The 18,001-nt window shown below is 51.6% G+C and overlaps 1 protein-coding gene across 5 annotated transcripts in view; it reads left to right on the forward strand.

Annotated features, from left to right (window-relative positions):
* Positions 1-12,771, forward strand: part of MVB12B (multivesicular body subunit 12B) — a 53,121-nt gene extending 40,350 nt beyond the window's left edge. For 4 of the 5 annotated variants that reach the window (XM_058038029.1, XM_058038025.1, XM_058038024.1 and 1 more), the window contains 3 exons: positions 3,242-3,297; positions 4,587-4,646; positions 8,330-12,771. In XM_058038029.1, the coding sequence (XP_057894012.1) occupies positions 3,242-3,297; positions 4,587-4,646; positions 8,330-8,416 (203 nt within the window). In that variant the 3' untranslated portion in view covers positions 8,417-12,771. Of the gene's footprint in view, positions 1-3,241; positions 3,298-4,586; positions 4,651-8,266 lie in introns of all 5 variants that reach the window. The other variant, XM_058038030.1, reaches the window with a different exon arrangement.
* The last annotated feature ends 5,230 nt before the right edge of the window (positions 12,772-18,001 follow it).

Below are 18,001 nucleotides of genomic sequence, written 5' to 3' on the forward strand. Positions count from 1 at the left end.
AGTTCATAGAAGTCTATCAAGTCATTAATGTGTCATGACAAACTGTGAGTTGGATACAAGAGTAATTAATTATTTGCATAAATAACAGGTTGAACTTGGTGCTTTCAGCCACAATGACACATGTGTCACATGGTGGACATCCTGGAACCTGTGGCAGAGGTCCCGGCAGGGTGAGGGCTGAGCTGGCACACGGGTCATCCCATGGACGGCAGCTTGGAAGCTTTTGTGTTTCCAAGTTCTTCACTGATGGTTGCTTCAAGAGAACATCTGATCTTTGGAGCGTTAGCGAACAATTATACAGATTTTCATAATCACCATTAATCACCACATATTTTTCAAGATAATTACAGCAACTATTATTTAGATTTCTCTTTTATGTGCACATTGTAGAAAAGAACAAGTGCTTATTACGCTGGGTAGTGTAGAGAACTACCGTCTGAAGTTCTTTGTCATCCAGAAACTCATTATGTTAGCTGATGCTGCCTGTGAAAGTTCGTCAGCATGTTTAAATTAGGGTAGCATTGGCAGGTCTGATTATTTAAATCTGGTAGCTTGGCTAAAAATATAGTTATTCAAGAAAGATGAATTACTAATTTGACAACTGAGATTTAGTTGGAGTCTGCAGCACAGAAGGCAGCATCTCTCGAGTGCTTAGAGAAGGGTGACAATACTTTCACAGATTAAAGAGAGGATTTCTAAGCGAGCTAGCAAGTTGAATTATAGAGCATGCTTTGGTGTCCTCCCCACTAGGGCCTGAGAGCGGGTCTTGGTAAATCACAGTGCAGGAGCAGCCAGCAGGTGGAAGCGGTTGTGTGTTCGGTGGTCCTGCACCCACGAAGGGACACGTCCACTACACCTCACCGAGGCATCCATCCCCTCCTGCTGTCAGGGATGCATGGGAACCCTGTCCTTTGGGGCTGCGCTTTGCGAGGTTGGTTTTGGCTGCTGGCTCCTCTCAACTCTTTTAACTGATTGCAGTGCCTGAGTTAATTAGCTGTGACCCTCAGGAAGGAGCTGGTCCTGGGAGGCAGCAAACAGCCATTGGAAACAGTTTTCCTTCTGAAACCCGATTTTATTTTGTTCCGTTTTGAAGGAGAAGAGCACGCCCTTGCAGTCCTCGTGAGTGTGAAAAAGCCCATCTTGGGCAGCAGCAGCAGTGGGTGTCTCATCCACAGGTGGGGTGGGGGCACAGAAGGCTCCCGCCCCCAGAGCATCTGCTTTGTTCGGGGCACTCGCTCAGCCAGGGAGAGCAGATGCAAGGTGGGAGTGCTGCTCCCCGTGCATCTTGTCTGGGCTGTCCCCCTGCCTGCCTGCCTGCCTGCAGCCCCTGGGTGGCCAAGGGCTCCTGGAGCCCAGCTGAGCCATGGGCTGAGGGCTGAGGGCTGAGGGCTGCTGCCCTCCTGGTGCTGGGGCAGGCAGTGGCTGTGGCTGCCCAGGGCCTCGTTTCTGTAAAGGTTCCAGAACTGGTGGTGTTTAAACCCTCGTGACACCGGTGCCTGGCTGAGAAAGGAGACGCTGAATGAGCACCTTGTTTTCTGCTTTCTGCCTTTAATGCATTTTAGCAGCAGGCTGGTGACGGGCCTGACACGGCAGCTCCGCACACGCTCCCGCGCTTGGGGAGCGCAGCATTAATAACACACTTCCATGCATCGTGCCATTTTTAAGCATGATCGTTATGATAAAGGGCATATACTTAATTACAGGCCTGCTTAATTACAGCTCTGTTGAAGCTCGTTTGTTTAGGAGAGCGCTAATTGCGCTGCAGAGCCTTTGGCTCACCCTGCTTTTATCTGCTGCTTTGCTGTGTGCGCCGAGCTCCGGGTGGGCCGGGGCGCGTGCCCAGGGACGGGGGCTCTGGGGATGCACACTCTCCCTAGCTCAGCCTTTGGATTGCTTTACAGAGGCTGGCGTGTGGCTGATCAAAGGGGGTTCCTGTCGGATAACAAGTGCAGATGGTCTTTCAGGTTTAAAACTTCCTGGGTTTGGTGATGCTGCTTTTCATCTGTTTCCTTTTGTTTTCCTTTGCGCTGTGGCTGCCACGCAGCACCTTTGATAACAAAATTATTCCAGTGGAGGGGGGTTTTGTATTGAAAACAGACAAAGCCAATGTAAAAGGCTGAGTCTTCTTAAATGACCCTTGTTTAATCACTGACATGGTAACTCAGTGGTGCTGTAGAAGTTGGAAACAGCAGAGGAGCACTGGGTTTGTGGGTGCAGATGCTTTCTGAAAGAAAACCCAATTTGAGGATCAGTGGAGGGCCTCTCAGGGCTTAAATTTGCTCTGATTTGAAGTTTTATTTCTTTCAGAGTTGAAATTTAAAGACTTCAGATGTTAAAGGTGTAAGTGCAATTAAGGGGGTGTATCTGGGGTGTGAGCTGCCTTCGGAACATGCCCTTTTCAGTCTTCCATGCAAATTGCTGAGTTACATGTTTTAAAAATGTCTCCCTTGCACTGCCACATCTTGTGGGAGGCTTCCTGTGACATGGTGATAGCAAGACACAAACACTGAACATCATTGCACTAGGACGAGTATACAAGATGGTATAAAGGCAAACAGTGCTCTGAGTACCATTAAGGTTATGCTACAGAAAAAGCTGGGCCATGTGACATGAGACTGTGGTGTCGTGTCCTCATGTCTGTCTTCATATTCCACTGGTTTACATCCTCCAGATGTGGTTTGCAAGTGTTTGAGCTGCTGCTCAGTGTTGAGTTTACACTAGCAGCAGCCAGGCCAGGGTGCTTGGCCCCAGGTGTTTGTCATCATCCTACCCAGGCACTGGCAGCTTACCTGCTTGGTACACAGGCGGTGGTGTTGTCTGCTTTGGGGGCTGCAAGTCCCCTGAACCAGCTGTCCCTTATCCTCTTGCTCAGACATCACCGCGTGCTGAACTGGTTTGGTGAGGAGGTGATTAATAGAAGTTGCGTCCTTCTAGTTTCAAATACTGTCCTGCTTTGCCAGCTGCACAAAACTGGAAAATGCAAAATTGAGGCCATGAAATTGTATATGGATAGAGCAAGGAGAATTTGTTGGATTCCTGGCTTGGTAGGGACTGACCCAGCTATGTCTTAAATGTAAAGAAACCACTGGCAGTTTAGAGGGAGAAAAAGGCTGGCAGTAACGTTTGGGAGCAATCAGTCATGTGTCAGTGCTGTGAACACTTGATCTGTCACTGGGAATGTGTGAAGTTGCGTGTCAGAAGGCAGCTGGAAACGTCACATGTGATGTCTTGTCCTTTTCAGCAATGGATGGAGTGCCTTTTATGATTTCGGAGAAGTTTGCCTGTGCTCGTGAAGGGGTGAGTTTGTTGTTCTCCAGTGTCTGAAATCCATTGTTTCATGGGGAGCGATCACAAAACATCAAGACAAATTAGCTGCTTCTGGGAGCTATTCTGTTGTGGGGCCAAATACATACCCAGTGCTTGAGATGGGCCAAGGTTGCATGTCACAATAGCTGCCCGTTAGATGGGAAAGGCTTTTGCCAGATTGCTTCTAAAACTGAATTGTCCTGGGATTTCAAGGTTTATTACCATCAAAAATAGGAATGGCAATGGGACTCCCTGGTGCTGAAAGCATTTCTAATTTCTTAGCATAGATTGTAAAGAAAGCTGCAGAGGTGGAGCTCTCCTGCATTTACCTGCTGTGAGGATGGCATAGTGCCAGCAGCTTTATACTTCCTGCTGTCACTGCAGAAGTTGGGGGCAGTGGTAATGGCACAGTGCCCTCCTGTGCCATCAGCTGCCCCAGGGTGCTGCCTGGCTGCGGGTGAGCCTGAGAGGGCACTGGGTGGTGCCTGCTCCACAGCGGGTGCTGCCGCCTGCACGGCAGGGCACGTCTGCTTCACCAAACAGAAATGCTGCTCCTGGTTCAGAGTGACCTCTGGGTGTCACTGGACCCGTGCTTGCTAAGGTTCATGATCCAGAGCTCAAAGATTCAGCATCCAAATCGGTTCCCAGATCCATCTGATCCTAAAGCAGCATCTTTTTAAAAATCAATTTACAGGAAGCTGTTAAGGCAAACACTGGGCCATCAGCTGTGTCTGATTTTTCAGTAGTGCTCCAGCGTTTTGCTTTCTTCTTCCTGCTGATAGCGGTTTTTCACATCCCTTGCTTTCTGAGAGGGTTGTTTATGGGCCATTATTCCCAGAAATCTGAAGTCCCTGCTGTGAGGACAAATGCAGAGAGATTAGGTTGTGCTAATCCTCCCTGCGGATCCTTTAGACACCATTGCCACCATATGGTCAGTTTGGTCAGGGCTTCCTGCAGCTGGTGCTGCTCACGCCTGGTGCTGCAGCCACAGAACCCGTCCAGTGCTACAGACCCACCCTGCCTGCACGGAGCAGCACCAGGGTGAGTGTCAGCTGTCGTGCTGAGGGAGAGCAGGGCTGGAGCTGAGAGCCCCAGCCCACCGTCTGCTGTTCACTCTCCTGCTGCAACGAGGAACAGGATCGTGCCTGTGTTTACAGATGGTGCATCTAAATCTCTGGTGATGGAGTGTTTGCGACTTGAAACAGAACAAAACAACAAACAAACAAACAGACACCTCCTCCCTGACCCTGAATCTGACATTTTTGTTTCTTTCTTGCCAGATGCAGCCGGTTGATCTCTTGGGTATCACAATCAAAACCCTTGCAGAAATTGAAAAGGAGGTAAGTAGCCAGCCAGGCACTGAGCAAATCATGAGGGCTGTGTTCACTTGTTTTTAAGAGCCCTTCCCTTATGGAAAATACTTTTCTTGTCTCTCCCAGATCCACCCTCTTGTGCCTGAAAGTTTTGTCTGAGTACAAGAAGATGGTCAGGCCCAGTTGGCAGGGGTTTTGCAGGCGCCCTGTGGGAGTGCAGTGGCTGCAGTGGTGGATCTGAGGATGCTGCCTGACAGGGCCAGTGGCTGACAGATGCACCCACTGCCTCGGGCACTGCAGTCTGCCACGTGGCACACATGCCACCCCTCTGTTTGGGACCCTGGGAGCAGGGGGTGCTCAGGGCTGGCAGCCCTTCCCCGTGCCTGGCTGCTGTCCCACTCCTGCCCTGAGCTGGCCAGGGAGCAGATGGTCCCTTTGGCCATGGGGAATCCGTGTGGTGCTGAATTTGCTTCTGCATCATCTCTGTGCGTTGCCTGGTGTGGGAGAGGTCTGGCAGCCTGGGGGCTGCCTGGGGAGGGCTGGGCTGCACAGCCCTGCTTGTACCCTCACAGGCCTGTGGAGGGTGGGGACACCAGCACTGCAATCATTTCTGTGGGCAGCGAGGAGAGGCCAAGACCTGCCTGCTCTCCCACAGCTCCTGCTCTGTAGCAGGCTGTGTGCGTTCCAGCGTAATGAAAAGTATGATTATGCAGCCCATATTCCTTGATGAAGCATCTTGTCTGCACATAGAGAGCTACACATATAAATATTGTGAATTTCGGCATGGCTTTATTTCCCTTGCAAGCAATAGCACCATTACAGCAAATCTTCTGGATATCCAAAGCAGCCAGAACATTCTCCCTGGAGCAAGATGCCTTGCAAAAAATATTCCCAAAGAATTCTAAGAATTACTGTTCTCTGTCACCACATTTGCAGATGTATGCACCCATCCTCCAAGCTGCAGGCAGCTGAATTTCAGGACTCTACCCTGTCAGAAAATGATGGAAATAGGTGCAAATCCTGGACTGCACCTGAACTGCTCTTGTTGCCCCAGGATGGCACAGCTGTGCCCGGGGCAGTGCTCAGAGAGCTGGGCTATGAAGAGGTGGTGAGGTGCAGGTGTAAGCAGCACGTGCCATCACTTCATGGCTAATGTGGTGGATGTAGGACAGACAGTGCTGCTGCCAGTGTCCCAGCAGGGCTCTGGGGGTTTGTCCTTTACCCCTGCCTGCCCTGGGTAGGGTAGAGTCACTGAGCAGGCGCCTGGGCAGGTGCAGGTGGCAGCCAGGGTGGTGGCACTGTCCCTGTTCCCAGCTCTGTGGCTGGTGCTGTGCAGCGAGGGCAGCGGGCTGGCCGCTGGCAGGGTGCACCCTATCTTCATTTGCACTTGGCGTGGTGTAAAAAGTCTAGAGAGTCTAATTAGTAAAGGGAGCATCCAATATTCATCATTCCTTTTAAAGTGATAAGGAAGGCAGTTCATTTAACCACTGAATTGCTACAAGTTTTCATGGGCTGCTTTTTGCAAATATATTTAATGAAGAAGTCGTAAATCTAGAAGAGCTTAAAATTTTAATTTTACACAGAAATATTTTTCCTTGTTTGCATGTTTGTAGTCAATTCTCCTGAGTGCAGTCACATGAAATGTTCTTTAAATGAACATATTTGCTAACTGGCATGATTTCAGATTTTAAAACATTGGTTCCAGCAATTAGGAGTTTCCTCAGTTCCCCAATGACTGGAGAGATTCGTCTTGATTATAATTGCTCTTAGCCACGCATATCTAATTTGTGTCTTTTTAAGTGTTAATTAGTAAACAGTTTGAGCTGACATCTTTATGCGTTTGGGTGTTGAAAAATGAGGCCTATTGCATGCCAGCGGCTGCAGCATCGCGACAGGGAGGTGCGGCCCCGGGGAGTAAAGGCCGGGGTACAGGCTCTGATATAGCCCCTGGTATAACCTGGGCACAGCCCCTGGTACAGCCCCAGTACAGCCCTGGTACAGCCTGGGTACAGGCTCTGATATAGCCCCTGGTATAACCTGGGCACAGCCCCTGGTACAGCCCCAGTACAGCCCTGGTACAGCCTGGGTACAGGCTCTGATATAGCCCCTGGTGTAACCTGGGCACAGCCCCTGGTACAGCTCCAGTACAGCCCTGGTACAGCCTGGGTACAGGCTGTGGTACAGGCCCCGGTACAGCCCCCAATACAGCCTGGGTACAGGCTGTGGTACAGCCCGGGTACAGACTCTGATGCAGCCCCTGGTGTAACCTGGGCACAGCCCCTGGTACAGCTCCAGTACAGCCTGGGTGCAGGCTTTGATACAGGCTGTGGTACAGGCCCCGGTACAGCCCCCAGTACAGCCTGGGTACAGGCTGTGGTACAGCCTGGGTACAGACTCTGATGCAGCCCCTGGTGTAACCTGGGCACAGCCCCTGGTACAGCTCCAGTACAGGCCGGGTACAGCGTGGGTACAGGACCCGGTACAGCCTGGATACAGGCTCTGATACAGCCCCTGATACAGCCCTGGTACAGCCTGGCTACAGGCTCTGGTACAGCCTGGGCACAGCCCCAGTACAGCTCCAGTACAGCCCCAGTACAACCTGGCTACAGGCTCTGGTACAGGCCCCGGGCACAGTCCCGGTACAGGCCGGGCACAGCCCCAGTATAGCCCGGGCACAGGCCCCGGGCACAGGCCCGGTACAGGCCGGGCACAGCCCGGGTTGCCCCGTTCCCGCCCGGCCCGGCACGAAGCCGCGGCGCCCCCTGCCGGCCCCTGGCCGCCTCGCCGGGGATCCATCGCCATGGCCGGCCCTGTGCGCTCGGCAGGAGCGGGGCTCCCGTAGCTCAGCGTCGCGCCGGTGTCCTCCCGAGCCGGCACCAAAAGGAGATCGGCGTCGGGTGGAAGTGGCACGGCCCTGGTACAGCTGGCACGGCCCTGGGCCAGGTACCGGCATGGCTGATGGCTGCCCCGACCGCCCTGCTGGCAGCACGTCCCTTGTCCTGGTCCGGCTGTGAGGAGCACACAGGGGGACGTGTTTGTGAGATTCCAAAGGCCACAAATGCGGCACTGGGAGATGCATGGAGGAGAGTCCGTGTACGGGGCTGTTGCAGTGCGTGTGCCACGGTCGCAGGCAGCTGCTGCCTCGGTAGCCCCAACGCATGGTGTTGCTTTGGCCACCCGCCTGCCACGGGACAGCCGCCGCTACCCCGGCCTGTCCTGGGGTGCCCTGGCAGCAGCGGGGTGGCCGCGGGCCGGCGGGTGCGGCTGACAGCGTGCCACGAGATGGCACTGCTACAGTGCACGCCAGCCTCCGAGGGATGTCCCCTGTCTGCAGTGACACCGTGGGCCCAAGGGGTGTGAATGTAGGGACTTTCACCCTCTTGCCAACAAAAAACGTTAATTCTGATGGTAGCAGCTTGAGTAAACTTGCCAGGGGGAATGTTTCTGACTAGCTGCTTTATGGACAGGATGAGCGTGGTCACATTTGTGTTAATGCGGGGTTTTGGGGAGGGGGTGAGCCCTGCCTGGGGAGGTCACTGATGTGGGCTCAGTTGGTACCAGCAGGTTCACCTGGCCTGGCCCTACCTGGGCCAGCTGTTGTCAGCCCAGGTTTTTCTCTTATTTTTCTGCTTCTCGCCCTGTCCCAGCACAGGTGTGGGCAGTGTTGTGTGGTCAGTGCTGCAGTTCCCTCTCTCTGCTTTGCCCCACAGTACGACTACAGCTTCCGGACGGAGCAGAGCGCGGCAGCCCGCCTGCCGCCCAGCCCCACCCGCTGCCCGCCGGTGCCGCCGTCCTGAGGGCCGCGGCCGGAGCGTGTGTGCGTGCATACTACTGAGCAGGACACGGGACACAGCCACGGAACCATCCCGCGCCTCCCCGTGTCCGGCCACGCCGCGCTGCACCGCCCTGCACACACCGCTCCACCGCGGGCACCTGGGCAGCTGCCCCCACCCCGCCGCAGACCCCTCTCCACGTGAGTACAGGACTGAGGACTGGGAGCCTGGCGCAGCCCCTTGCTCATCCCCACTTTGTAACCCTGCTGCAGGACAGTCACAGAATCCAGAGCTGTAGCAAACCTCTGCGAACACAGCCGGGAGCTTGCGGAGCATGGAGAGATCTTACCCCTGAAAGGAGCAGTGGATGGCATGGCTGGGTGCTGCCACACAAGCTGCTGTGGAGCTGCTTGGCTCTCCACACCGTGCAGCAGGAGGCTCCTGTGGCACCCAGGCCAGTGCAGAACCCAGCTGCAGTGAATGCCAATCCCTCTGCCACGGTCTGGGCACAGAAGTTCTGCTGTGGCTGGGATCAGTCTCAGATCCACTGTGGTCACTGGATTTGCCTAGGCTGGGGGAGCCAGGGCCCCTGGCTCTCCCTGGGCACTGGCTGGGCAGGCAGGGTGCCCAAGGTGCACTGCAGGTCCTGAGATGAAGCACCTTCGCTTTGCACAGGGTGTCTGTCTGTCCATACGGATCTAGGGCAGCAAGGCTCCTGTGTTTCTGGATGGATGGATGGATGCTGGCAGCGACACCCTGGCAGACCCCAGCCAAGCTGCCTGTGGACCTGCTGACAGCTGGGATGCCATCACCTGCCCATCATTGAGACAGTTCTCTAACGTGTTCCCTGCTAGCTGCTAAAACAAAAGAGATGTGCCTGTTTCCTGGGCACTCATGGGGAAGCACTGAAGACTGACATGGCACAGGATGAGAGCGGGATGCATTAAACCCTGACCTCTGCCTCCCTGTGATCGCTGACCGGGCTTGCTCCCAAGCTAAAGGCATGTCTTGGAGAAGTCCATTGCTGTAATAAGTTATTTACAAGTGCCCATCTGACTCTGTGCTGCTCTTTCAAGTCTCTGCTGTAGAACAAACATGCATCATGGCAGCAAAATGGCAATTTTGGAGTAAGAGTTAAAATGTACAATTTTTGTATTGTAAAATACTGATTCCCTGACCCCACTGAAATGCAATTGCCATGGTAACAGTAACAGTGCTGTTGCTCTCAGCCTGGGTCGTACATGTGCCCCAACCTACTTTGCACTCCCTTGGATTGATCTGGCATTTGCTAGTTGCACCGAGTGGTAACTAACAGCAGTATTTGTACTGTCAGCTAATATTTTTTATTTGTACATAAGTAAAATAATTCTTGTCCAAAGATTCATTTCTGGTTTTAAGGCACCACACTGTACTGCTGGGATGAAGAGCACAAAATACATTTGGGACAAACTGAGTCCAGATCTTTGCTTCAGCTTCTTCCGATCAGGTAAATAATTTTCTGGAGCTGTGTCTGTAGAGTGGCCACGTGGTTGGAGGGCAGAGGCCAATTTGGTTGCATGTACGTTGTTCCTGGGCAAAAGAGTTAAAGCTGTGCACCAGCTCTGGAGCCCCCGGGTGACCCCCTGGAAGTGCTCGTTTACTTGGAGCTTGCACCACCATTTTTAGTTGTTATTTATCCTGCAGTAAAGAAAAGCCAGACCTCACTGCCAGGCTTCACAAAGGCCAGATTGATGATGCCGACGTCGACAAATGAACATACCATGGCAGCTTGGTCATTCGGCTCAGGTTCACTTCAAGTTCAAATCCACTCTGTGCCGTAGTGCTGTGCCCATCTCATCCATCTTTTGTCTTTCTATTTTTCTGCTTGTAATTTGTTCTGTAGTTTTCTGTGACATCCGTTTATAGCTTCTCCTGTGGCTCAGTGGTCACGGCAGGTAGGCAGGAGCCATCTGCAGCAGTGCGTACCCCATAGCTCTGGGATGAGAGCTGACCTTCCGTGCTCCTGGTGGAGGAACAGGGGCTGCACAGGGCGCAGCACAGTCTGCAGAGCTCCAGGGCAGTGCCTGCCACTGGGAGATGGAGAGGCAGCTGCCAGGAGCCCCTCCTGGAGCCACCTCTTCCCAGGAGGGCAGGGCTGCCTGCATAGCCAACAGGGGGCTCAGCAAGGAGCAGGTTCTGAGAGCCACGAACCCTACACTCGGTGCCACACTCCCTGGGTACATCTGGGAAAATGGGTGCAGAGCTCCAAGTCCCTTTTGTAAGAGAAAATCAGTGCTTTAGAACTTATACCAACTGCTAGGTTTGCTCAGCTTGCTCTGCAGTGACCTACAGGAAACACTGGATACTTGAAACACTGGCAGGATACGCGGCTGGGACAGGCATCTACATCTTCAGGATATATTTGTGTACTTACTTCTCCCTCTCTAACACTGGGCCAGCAAAGCTCCTTCAGGATTCACCTGCAAAGAGCCATGAGAGACGAGCTTGCTCTCCATGGTGTGGTCCTGCACCACGGCGCTGCGGGGACAGCCTGGTTCAAATGCACAGACAGGACAGATGCAGTTCCTGTGGGGCAAACACAATGAAGGTGTTCTGAACAAAAAGCTGCACCTGCTGAGAGCCAGCTGAGCTCTCAGGCTCCAAAACTAGGCAGCTCCAAAAGGGAGAGGACTCAGAGCCAGTGCTTGGAAGCACAGCGAGACACCGTGCAGGGTGGTTGACTGTGTCAACTTCTCAGTCCACTGATCAGAGGAAGCTTTTTTTATTGCACTGCTGAATTCCTGAGACCAGGGCTGTCAGGTCAGCATTTCCACTGGAAGGTTTTATTGGCTGCTCCATGACTTTAGTACTCACGGCAGCTCATTGCAAGGCTGGTCCTTGCATCCTTACAGTGAGTCCTCCATGCTGGCATGTGCCATGGCCAGTACCTGCATCTCTGCATCTCCCTCCCTGTCCGAGAGGTGACTGTGGGGGAATTGGCCCAGGCAATAAATGTCCAAGGTGTCTGATGTGGATGTTGTCTGGCTGAGGAGAAGCCTTCTGCAGCATAAGGGGAGGGGAGGAGTCAGTGGAAAGCAACAGAAGCGAATTTGCAGAGCTTTACCAGATGTTCTTGGCTATCTTGACTGAATTTGTAGAACAAAACTGGTCTCTAGGTAGTTTAATCTTGTGGCTGATGGAGAAGTTAGTTTGCCAAATTGTTATACATCTGCAACAGAGACAGAAAAGCAGCAGTGAGGGGTTTGCTTACTGTAAAATATGCCTTCTGATGTGAATTCCTAGTGACACGCTGCCTCCTGGATTCCTCACGGCAAGAAGCTGGTCATGCGCCAAGGTGACTTGTGGCCACCCAGGCCAGGCTGTGCTTTCTGCTGTGTTGATCATGGGAAGGCAAGAAGTTAGTCCAGAAAGTGATGTAGAGTGTGAACTTCGTGATAAAATTCAAGTGTGAATAGTTGTAGCAGGTGTCTTCCCTTATGGGAGCACCTCATATCTGTAGTTCCATAGGAGTAAACTGTGTCAGACTTTTCCTGTGACTGTCCCTGCGTGTCCCCGCGGTGTTTGTTGGAGGTTTCCTGGCTGGGAGCCTCCTGTGCTGTGGGAGGTTGTTGGTAGTCTGTAGCATTGGGCTTGTTTGGTTTCACACCCACCGCTGCTCCCTCAGTGTCCTGAGCTCTCCAGACTGAACCCACATGCTGCTGAGCCTGGAGAATTCCTGTCATGGGCACTGCACGTGCCAGGTAGGTGCTGGTGGCCAGGGCATGCCTCCCAGGCCTTGGCACCTCCTCTTCTGCGGGGCCTGGCATGTCCTGGCAGAGGGGGCCGGGACGGAGCCGGCAGTGCCGCGCTGGCCTCAGTGCCCCGCTGCTCCCCAGCTGGCTCGGTCTGTGTGCCCAGCTGTGCCCCCGAGCTGCTCCTGCTCCTCCCAGAGGCAGGAGCCTCACTACACCCACCAGTGATTACCTCAGCCTCGGAGCCTTGCCGGGAATCCCCCAGCAGAGGGGCACGCAGCGGGCAGAGCTGCTCCTCTGCTCACAAACAAGCTCTGCGAGGTGCTGCTCCCTTCATTCACCACAGGGAAACCAAACACTTGGGCTATTCTGGTCGTTTGTTGTGAAATTGTTTCCTAACAGCAACAGATTTAAATGTCATCATACAAATGGCAGAGAGAAACCTTTTTTGCAGTTGTAAGGTGGTTTTCTAAGATGGTTGGGTTACTGAAAGTGATTTTACTGTGCATTAATCTTATGAATGTTACTATGTTTTATATTTATTTTAGATGACCCTCCTGTATTTTACAAAGGGAAGTTTCATTGTGTGATAACTCCGTCTGTATTCTTAATATAATTTGTTAAATGAAACTTGTTTTAATCAGATAATTCTGTGTGCTTTTGTGTTTTAATTTTCTGACTGAAACAACTACCTGGATTGGAAGAGTGAACTACAGAGGTGGCAACATGATCCCCTACAGGGAATGTGCTCTTGTTTGTGTGCTTTTTTCCTTGGAAATTGGATGTAAGGAAGCCTTGAAAAAATTGTCCAAAATGTCTTGCTCTACAGGTATGCTGCAAAATGAAAACAAACTCAAGTGACGTGTTTTATGGGGCAGGATTGGGCGAAGCCTGGCTGGAGCAATCCTCAGCCCAGCGATGGGGCTGGCAGCACCGAGGGCAGCACTGGCACCCTGGGCTCAGCCCCCTGGGCTGCAGTGACCACTCTGGCACCAGTGCAGGCTGGTACCTGCATGGCTGGGGCACCAGTGCAGGCTGGGGCAGCAGCGCGGGCTGGTACCTGCATGGCTGGGGCAGCAAACCCTGAGGGAAATGGGCTGCTCAGCCAGGGGAGGCTAATACTGCACTACACTGAAAATTGTTTTTCTTTGTGCTAAGTTATTATTCTTCTGAACTTGACCCAAGCTAGTGGTGCACAATCTGACCTCTGGCATCTTCTCACCCCAGACAGTATTTCTGTCTCGCTTATTTTGAGTGCTCTTTGAATTAAGGGAGATTAATACCCAAGTTCCCGACATTCTCTTCAGGCATATGTTTTTATAACCTTTTGAAAGCAGTACCACTTGTTCCACAAAAAACTCAGAAGCAGCATCTTGTGGCTGCTGTGGGAGCTGTCAGTGGCACCTGATAGAATGTCCTGGCTGGGGAGGAGGGGTGTGGGGAGGACATGAAGCAGACTGGGCCCAGCCCGTGCCAGCCCGTGGCTCCAGGGCTCTCTCCACCTGCTGCCAGGGCTGTGGGCTCAGTCCTGTGGCACAGCACTCCCCGTGCCTGGGAGCCCTCACCCCAGCACGGGCACTGGAGCTGGCTCACATCCATCATCCCCGGAATTTGGTTTCTGAGGAAAATGTCTAACTGTGCTGTGCTTAGTGCTGTGAGACGTGGGAGCAGTGGTTTCTCTGGGGGTTCCTGTGGCCATTCCTGCCCAGGGAAATGCTCCCAGTGCCTGAGGGGAGCAGCAGGGGCTGGGGGCGGCTGGCGCAGTCCTGGTGTCATCAGAGGCTCTTGGGGCTTTGTGAGCCGGTGGCTTTGGTGGTGTTTTGTTTTCTTTTCTCCTCTCCCTCCTACAGCTTTAAAAATTAACTTGCCTGGGGAGTTTCTCAAAATCCTTTCCTTTCTCTGGAATGATGGATAAGCCATGTAACTGATTGTCATGGCCCTAGGGAGGATAAACATCTTCTGCAGTTTAAAATAAAACCTCCTCGCTCCTTGGTTAATAAGTGTTGAAAGAAGCACAAACAGAGCTAACACAGGATTTCCATGACTAACAAGATGACCACATCAGTGAATGTTGTTTGGGGTTAAAAATGACTCAGCTTTTGCTTCCCCTGGGTAAGATGTTTTATCCCAGCGCAGGAAAAGCTGCCAGCAGCACTTTGAAGCTCTGGCAAACATGATGGAGCCAGGATTGTGAACTGGGAAGTGTTTGAATGCCGGGTTAAAAAAACCCTCATAAACTCTGCTCCATGTGTGCGGATTTCTGGAAGATAAAGGAGCCCACAGCTTCATCCAGCTTGTGCTGACTCTTTTCTTTTCAAAAGCCTTTTCAGATGTTTTCACTTTTCTGCTTGCTTTGTTGAAAGATGTAAAAATTTAAGACAACCACAAAGTAAACATTTCAAAACTTTCTAGTCTGAAAATTAGTGACATTTTCAAAATCCCTCAAATTCCATTTCGGCGCTATCAGAAATGAAGATGTTTGGGGTTTTTTTGATTGGCAAATTTTCCAGGCAGGTTTTTGTTTATTGATAACTTTTATTTTTCAAAGAAAATAGATTTATTATTCAGTAGAAAACACTAGATAAGTAGATGTCTTGTCAAAATCAAGCAGGTTTTCTTTATTAGAGTGAAATAGTAATGAACTCATCTGCTTCCAATATTTATAAAGAGTAGGGAAGGCCATTAATTCTGCTGCTTGTGAATAAAACCATCTGTGATTTCTTTCCATTTGATGTGTTTTGGTTTTAATATACATTTTTCACAAATAAGTGTAGGGATTTTTTGTGAAAATGTCACATTCAGAATCTCATAAAGAAGGAACGCAAGGAGGGGGAAACGAAATGTTTTGTTAGCTCAGTAATTTCTCACCTTGCACAGAGAGCAAAATTCCTGCCAACTTTAACACATTAGGCGACAGAATTACATGTTCAGCTCTAATGCAATCCATGACATGGAACAAGGCAAACAGAGGATGTTTGGAAGTTTGTTTTCCTTTGGGAATCACACAGCACATTTAACTTAATCTGTCCTGACACTTGAATTATAACATGAGCTTCTTTAGGGAAGCAAAATGGTAGATGCCTCTTTTTAAAGCAAAGCAGAAGTTAATAAAATGGGCAACACGTCGAGGAGAAAAAGCCCTGATGAACCATCATGCGATTCTCAGAGCAAGTGGGCTCTGCTCTGGGGTTTTTCCACTAGAAATGCTGGAAACCTTGAGACATCCTTCTACTGAGGGTGAAATTTGACCTCTAGAATTTTACTCAATTAAAGCAAAAGCTACAAGAATGCCCCAAGTGAGACCACTTTGTAGTTGGACTTGTGAGTGTTCGATGTTAAATTAAACTGAGTATTCATCCAGCTGCTCTGCCAGGATTTATTTCACAACCTTCCCAGCAGCTCCTGCGTTGGGGACTGCCCTGTGCTGCAGCTTCGTGAGCTGTGCCTGTGGGGGAGAAGGATTGCTCCTCTGCTCCAGCCAGCACAGCCCAGGCACCCCAGGCATCTCTTTGAGGGCCGGGAATGGGGGTCACTGCCATCTGCTCCACTGGGTGTTGCTTGAAAAGGTCGGCGCCAGTTACTGATTTTGAGGCCCAAATTTAATGTCCGTGGTCCAACAGGATCAAAGCAGATCCTTGGAGGTTCCTCTGAGTGAAGAAACCTGAAATCAAGTAGCAGATGTCCTCACCTGAAGGCCAGAGCTCCAGGTGCTGCAGAGCAGGGCAGGTACTCTCCTGGGGAGGGAAAGGCAATGCGTTTTATCACTGAAAAAAGAGTAAGCCAGTTGTTTCTCACCTAGTTATTGGCAGGGATAGGAGAGGGCTGTGCTCATCTCTTGGGGCAGTTTTCACACGTATGCCAAGCAAGTAGGTCTGCTCTCTGGTGAGCATGGGGTGAGCAGAGTGGGGAGACAGGGAGAGCAGGAGTGACCAGGAGAGCGCTGTGCCAGAGATGGGGCTGGTGCTGGTGACTGTTCTGCAGTGACAAACAGTTCCCCATGGTCAGGGGAAAGCTGTCATGCCCATGGGCTGGGCCAAGGGCTGGCAAAACCCAGGAATGCCAACCTGGGGAAATGTGAGGATCAGTTTCACGAGCTCCAGAGGCCGCAGAGGTGCTTCCTGTGGCTGACTCCTCTGAATTACACAAAGAGTTCCTGCTTTTCCCACCAGCACACTACCCTGTTCCCACAGTCCCCAGCAATGACCTGTCATGGGTGGCAGAAGCCAGTCAATGGACTCAAAAGCCCTTAATGCAAGCGTTTTCCCTGTTCTAACTCTAAATTCCTTTTTCTGTCCAAATTCCTACTCATATGAACCTTTTAGGAACTTAATTATCCTTGAGACTTCTGCCTCTCCGTGAAATCTGGTTTAAATCAGCAAAGAAAAGAGTTCAAAGTTATTGGGCAGGACAGGCAGACAGACAAGCACACAGGGATCACAGGAACCTTGTTTTCATAGGAAACTAGATTAAAAAAATCCCACAGCAGTTACCAGCCCCTTTGGTGGCACGGCTGTGCACGGCTGCCTCGGTCCTGTGCAGGCGATGGCCGGGGGGTGCTGGGGCACAGGGGCTGGGGCTGTGCTCTTTGGGAGGGCAGGGGGCCGGTGGCAGACCCTGCCTGCTCCAGCCAGGGTATTTCTCTATGGGCAGGGGGCTGGTGCAGGAGCTGGGGCTGTGCCCTATGGGGAAAGGGCTGTGCCCTATGGGCAGGGAGCTGGGCTCTATGGCAGACCCTGCCTGCTCCAGCCGGGGCTGTGCTCTTTGGGGAGGGCAGGGGGCTGTTGCAGGAGCCAAGGTTGTGCTCTATGGGCAGGGGGCCGGTGGCAGACCCTGCCTGCTCCAGCCGGGGCTGGCTGGGCAGCGGCGCTGGCAGCAGCGATTCCTCAGCCTGTCTGCTTCTCCCAGCTGGATGCAGATTCATGACATCCCTGCTTGCTTTGGCATGCAAACCTGTACCTAATTTCTTCTGAAACGGGCCCTGAGGAAGTCAGCAGATGTTATTATTAAAGCATTGAGCATCAGCAGCTCCCGAGATATTGTCAGTCTGTTAATGAGCTGATCAAACTGGGGAATGCAAGGGCTTTCCCTACTTCTTAATAAGGAAAATAAGACCTCCAAGGTTAAAAGACTTCATTTAAACTGCACCAAGTTTATAGGTTGCAAAATGTTCTTTAATCAGTTTATTCTTAGAAGGCCCTAACTGCCCGTGAACAGGAGTGGGCGTTATCTTAAATGATCCCACAAGAACACAGCCGCTCTGTCTTGGTGGGGTTTGCTGGCATTTTGCTCCCTTAGTCTCCTTAGCTGGCCTTTTCCGGGCACCTTCTGCAATTCTTCTGTGAACATTCTGTGCATCATTACCCACAGCTCTGCTCCAAGACTCCTGATGATCTGTGAATTATTGGGTTTTACTGTTTGAAAGTTAAACCGATTTTCCTATCAATATATTTGTATTTGTGGTTCTGCAAATCTTAAATCCCAGTTTCCCAAGGCTGCAGGAGACACCAGTTGTACAAGTGAGCCAGAAATATCCTGAATTGGACACCTCCCTGCATGTCTCTGTGTCCTCCCTCGCTCTCAGCCTGTCCCTGTACTGCAGACCCTCTGATTCTGTCCGAGTAGCAGTGGCTCATGGGGCACCCACTCTGTTGACTCTTCCCTTAATCCCATGCTGTCTGGAAGTCTACTTGGAGTTTTCCACCTGCAGGGATGTTTAGAATTTGGACACCAGTGATATCGATATTAGAGTAAATTGGTAACACCTAAAAGTTTGAAAGAAAACATCTATTATTTCTACAGGAGCAGAGGAGCATGACTTGCCTTAATGGTGCCTTGCCACCACTATTACTCACCTGAGAGAGGTCCAAGAAGAAGCTGA

This window comes from Melospiza georgiana, chromosome 20 (genome assembly GCF_028018845.1).
Source record: "Melospiza georgiana isolate bMelGeo1 chromosome 20, bMelGeo1.pri, whole genome shotgun sequence".
NCBI classification, from domain to species: Eukaryota; Metazoa; Chordata; class Aves; order Passeriformes; family Passerellidae; genus Melospiza; species Melospiza georgiana.